The sequence below is a fragment of the Herpailurus yagouaroundi genome, unplaced genomic scaffold, assembly GCF_014898765.1.
Source record: "Herpailurus yagouaroundi ecotype Mexico unplaced genomic scaffold, PumYag 67440, whole genome shotgun sequence".
NCBI lineage: Eukaryota > Metazoa > Chordata > Mammalia > Carnivora > Felidae > Herpailurus > Herpailurus yagouaroundi.
Window position 1 is genome coordinate 863,542 of NW_024420251.1, and position 3,876 is coordinate 867,417.

Here is a 3,876-nt window from a genome sequence, read left to right on the forward strand (position 1 = left end):
GGCAGGAGGCAAAAAAAAAAAAAAAAGCCCTGCATAGTAGTCAGCCTCAATCCTAACCGCCCACCTTCCTGCACCTCTGAAGGCTGCTGCTAAAATTTGCCTGGGTCAAGTTATCTTGGCTTCTACATTCAGCAGTTCAGACTTCATCTTACGCCACTCAGACACAAGCAAAATCATGCAATACCTTCAAGTAGCCTCTTCATCTCCATTCTAAGTAAGCTGGCCACATTCAGAGAAGATACCAGATGTGCAGGGAGGCTAGTCCCCAAATACAATGGAGGGGGTTGTTAGCGAAGACTGCTGGGAGTCAGAAATTTAGACTGTTATAGTAGAGAACAGTTTTAAAAATGTAATACTGTTTATTTAACTTCAAAAACATTTCGGCATTCTAAACATACAAAAAAATAACAGAACGTTGCAAATTGTGTTTAGTACAGAAGGTTCTTGAACTCTCATTGATGCAGTGGCTCTTCGCTTTGCTGACAATGAAGGGTTCTACGGTTTGTTTCAAAACAGTTTAAAACTACCGCACTTAACTAAAAAAGATCCAAACACTTCTCATGCCAGCTGACCCCCCCCTTTTCCACAGCTAAGAATGCCAGCAGAATGCTAGGTCACTATATACAGAAACAAGACAACCTGAAGCTAAACAGATGCCCACTGCAGTGTCCACAGGCCCAGCCTCACAGTGCACGCCCTGAGCTACAGCCCCTCCAAAAGGCATCTTCCCCACAGCCTCAAGCCACGCGAGGAGCATCAATCAAGATTTTGTCTCGGTTGTTCTGTCCTTTTTTTTTTTTTTTTTTTTTACAAACTATAGATATGTACAGTTGAGAACTCAGGATTTCTAGCCAATAACCATAGAGTTAACACCACCTTACAAATTCAAAAAAGAAAATGCCAGAAACATCTTTAAATGCCTTGTCACACCAACAGCAAAGTGCACAGAGTGAGGAGAACACGAGAGCCTTTTCATTTTAAAAATGTTTGGAAATATGTACAACTTTGATACAGTTTCAGGGTGCTCCAGACCCCCATGGCCGCTTCATGTAAACCACTGACAATTTCTAGAGCACTTTGAAGAGACTACAATATGACCATGACCCGATTGTGTAATTAAACCTAACGAGGGCAACAGACACGCCTCAAATAAGAGAGGTGTCAATGACGGCGCTCCCTACTCTAAGGTATTCACAAGGAGACAAACAGTTTTTTTTATTCATCCTCCTCCTCCTCCTCCTCCTCCTCTTCTTCTTCCTCATCTTCTTCATCTTCCTCTTCCACCTTTTTCCGGGCAACTTTTGCAGGACCCTTTGCGCCATCAAACTTTCCTTTAGACTTATAGTCAGCGACATCCTGGAAGGAACAGGGACACATTCCAAATGAACAGACAAGCTCTCCCGCAGCCGTTTTAGGCAATGATGGAAACATGCCGTCCCACCTCAGAGTAAGAAAGCAGGAATGGACCACACATACGACAGGGCAGCTATCTGAAGTAGGTTTTCAGATATATACAAATTTGGTTCTAAGGCGCTCAGATTTAAAAGTTAAGGGGTGTTCAAACAGCACTACCAAGTCCTCCGCCCACGGCGGCCCATGTCATCAAAATTTTTAAGCCTGCCTGCAGTTGTCCCAAAGACCAGATTCTGTCAGAAGCATGAATGCCAGCACTCGCGGCCGATCTTGCAGGGAGACGGTCCGTCACGAGCTATGCTAACTACTCAGCCCACCGAAGCAACCTCACACCCCCCACCCACCCACACCCAGGGCGGCTGACTGCCCACCCGTCCGGCCTGGTAGCCCGGGGACAGCTGGTCCGCCTCACCTTCTCATACTTCTCCTTCAGCTTCGCTGCCTTGTTGTTGTAAGGCTGCTTTTCACTGTCACTTAAGTTATTCCACATCTCGCCCAGTTTCTTTGCCACATCTCCAATGGAGATACCAGGGTTTGTAGATTTGATCTTGGGGCGGAATTCTGAGCAGAACAGGAAGAATCCAGACCTTGGGGGGAGAAAATTGTATACGTTAGATGAGAACCCACAAAAACGTGAGCTTAAGCCAAAAATCCCGTTCCTGAGCTCACATACTTCCTACCGCTTGGACACCCCCCTAATGTGTGATACCATATAGACAACGTGACCAAGTGGTAGCTTCCAGAAGGTTTAAAATGCTTCAAAAATACCTGGTGCTTTCTCAGTCTCTCAGTTACTGGGAAAAGGGGAGAAAATGTGCCTAAGGACCCTGATGCCCAGACCGGGCTGCCTCCTTCCCAACAGAAAGGCCAACAGGCAACCAGAAGCACACAGCTCACAAATACTCAGCCTTAACGGCGGACTTCCCTGGCCCAGCCTTGTTAAAGCCCCAAGTATAGAATACTTTGCAGTGTATCTCAACATTTTTTAGGTAATGTGTCTTCTTAAAATCTTTCAGGTAGAAGGAAAGCTCTTAACTGTTATCCTGAATCCTACAGTCACTTACGGTGGCCTTTTGGGGGCATTAGGGTCCTTCTTCTTCTTGCCTCCCTTAGCTGGTCCATAATCCTTCATTTCCCGATCATAGCGCACTTTGTCTGCCTTTGCCATTTCATCAAATTTAGACTTCTCTTTCCCAGACATTGTCTGCAAAGAACAGGCAAGATGAGTCCACGAGGAAGAAAACAGCGCCATGGGGCCACTCTGGAAGTGAGTAACCCCCTGCATATGAAATCCAACTAAGACTACCTTGAAGGACACGAAAGAAAAGTACCTTCCACCTCTCAGAGCACTTCTTGGAAAATTCTGCAAAATTGACAGGGACCTCTGGATTTTTCTTCTTATGTTCTTCTCTGCACGTCTGCACAAAGAAGGCATAAGCAGACATCTTGCCCTTTGGTTTCTTGGGATCACCTTTAGCCATCCTGACTGTGATGGATGAAGGCAGAGAGACAAAGAAAAACAAATACAATGACTAAAACAGACCTAGGAGCATACCAAAGGCAGAGCAAAATTAAAATTAACGTTGCCATGAGGAAGCAGCCCCCCACCCAATGCCTAATGCCACTGGCAGCTGAAGGCAGAGTCGGGAGGAAATCAGCTTCACTGTCGCTTGTCATTTAACTTTTGACCAGCATGAAGCGCGCTGGTTTGCGAGTTACTTCTCCGAGAGCGATCAAGTTCTCCAAATGGAACCGACCCAAGTGGGGTGGCTGAGCGCTACATTGCGATTCAGAGCGACTGCTACGCTTTGAAAACTACAACCACAAACTGGGAAGGGCGTGGGGAGGACACCTTTGTAGGGGTGCGGGCGGATGCCACAAGCTTGAGACCAATGACTTAAGGCTAGCTGTCAGCTGTTTAACTCCTGTGTTACAGACAAAAATATGGTCACCGCTGCTACACGCGAGATCAAAGCAGAACTGTAAATAGGGAACATTTGAAATTTCACTATTGTTGACGCATTTTTTGGCTTATAAAAATGGCTTTTGCAAGAAAGGTGATCTGGCAAGTGAGCAGCTATCCCTGTACTAATAGTTCAAATCCGTCACTTTGTCATTATCTAAAGGGGGAGGGGATGCCAAAAGGGCTAGTCTTGCTCATCTGTAAAGCGGAACGCATGTCCAGCCAGGAATACTTTCTCCAAAGTTTCCAAATAAAAATGCAGCTGTGGCGTGTCATCGTCCCTGTCCCACCCCCCCAGCTTCCCGCCATCTTTTCCTTTTCCCACACCCAAGGTCATCATGTAAAACTAAAGCGCTCCCCTTTGCAAGGACCGACCGAGGGGCTGTGTTAGGGCCCCGCAGTGGCTGTGCGGGTGGGGCGGGACGGGGCGCAGGGGAGCCCGGGGCTGGCAGCGGGCAGCCGGGCTCGGCCCCGTGCTGGGTCACCCGGACACCCATAAT

At 47.2% G+C, this 3,876-nt stretch overlaps 1 protein-coding gene across 1 annotated transcript; it reads right to left on the reverse strand.

The window, feature by feature from the left end:
- Nucleotides 1-336: 336 nt before the first annotated feature.
- On the reverse strand, nt 337-2,929 carry HMGB3 (high mobility group box 3). The gene is made up of 4 exons (XM_040467357.1): nt 2,745-2,929; nt 2,478-2,617; nt 1,826-2,000; nt 337-1,356 (listed from the first exon to the last, which is right to left on the reverse strand). Exons 1-4 carry the CDS (start codon nt 2,892-2,894, stop codon nt 1,216-1,218), a joined length of 606 nt encoding a protein of 201 aa, XP_040323291.1. The 5' UTR covers nt 2,895-2,929; the 3' UTR covers nt 337-1,215.
- Between the last annotated feature and the right edge of the window lie 947 nt (nt 2,930-3,876).

Coding starts and splice junctions, on each gene's coding strand:
- HMGB3 (XM_040467357.1), bottom strand. CDS start 2,894: ATGGCTAAAGGTGATCCCAAGAAACCAAAGGGCAAGATGTCTGCTTAT. Junction 2,001..2,477: donor AATGCCCCCAAAAGGCCACC/GTAAGTGACTGT, acceptor TCTCCCCCCAAG/GTCTGGATTCTTCCTGTTCT. Junction 1,357..1,825: donor TGAAGGAGAAGTATGAGAAG/GTGAGGCGGACC, acceptor TGTTCCTTCCAG/GATGTCGCTGACTATAAGTC.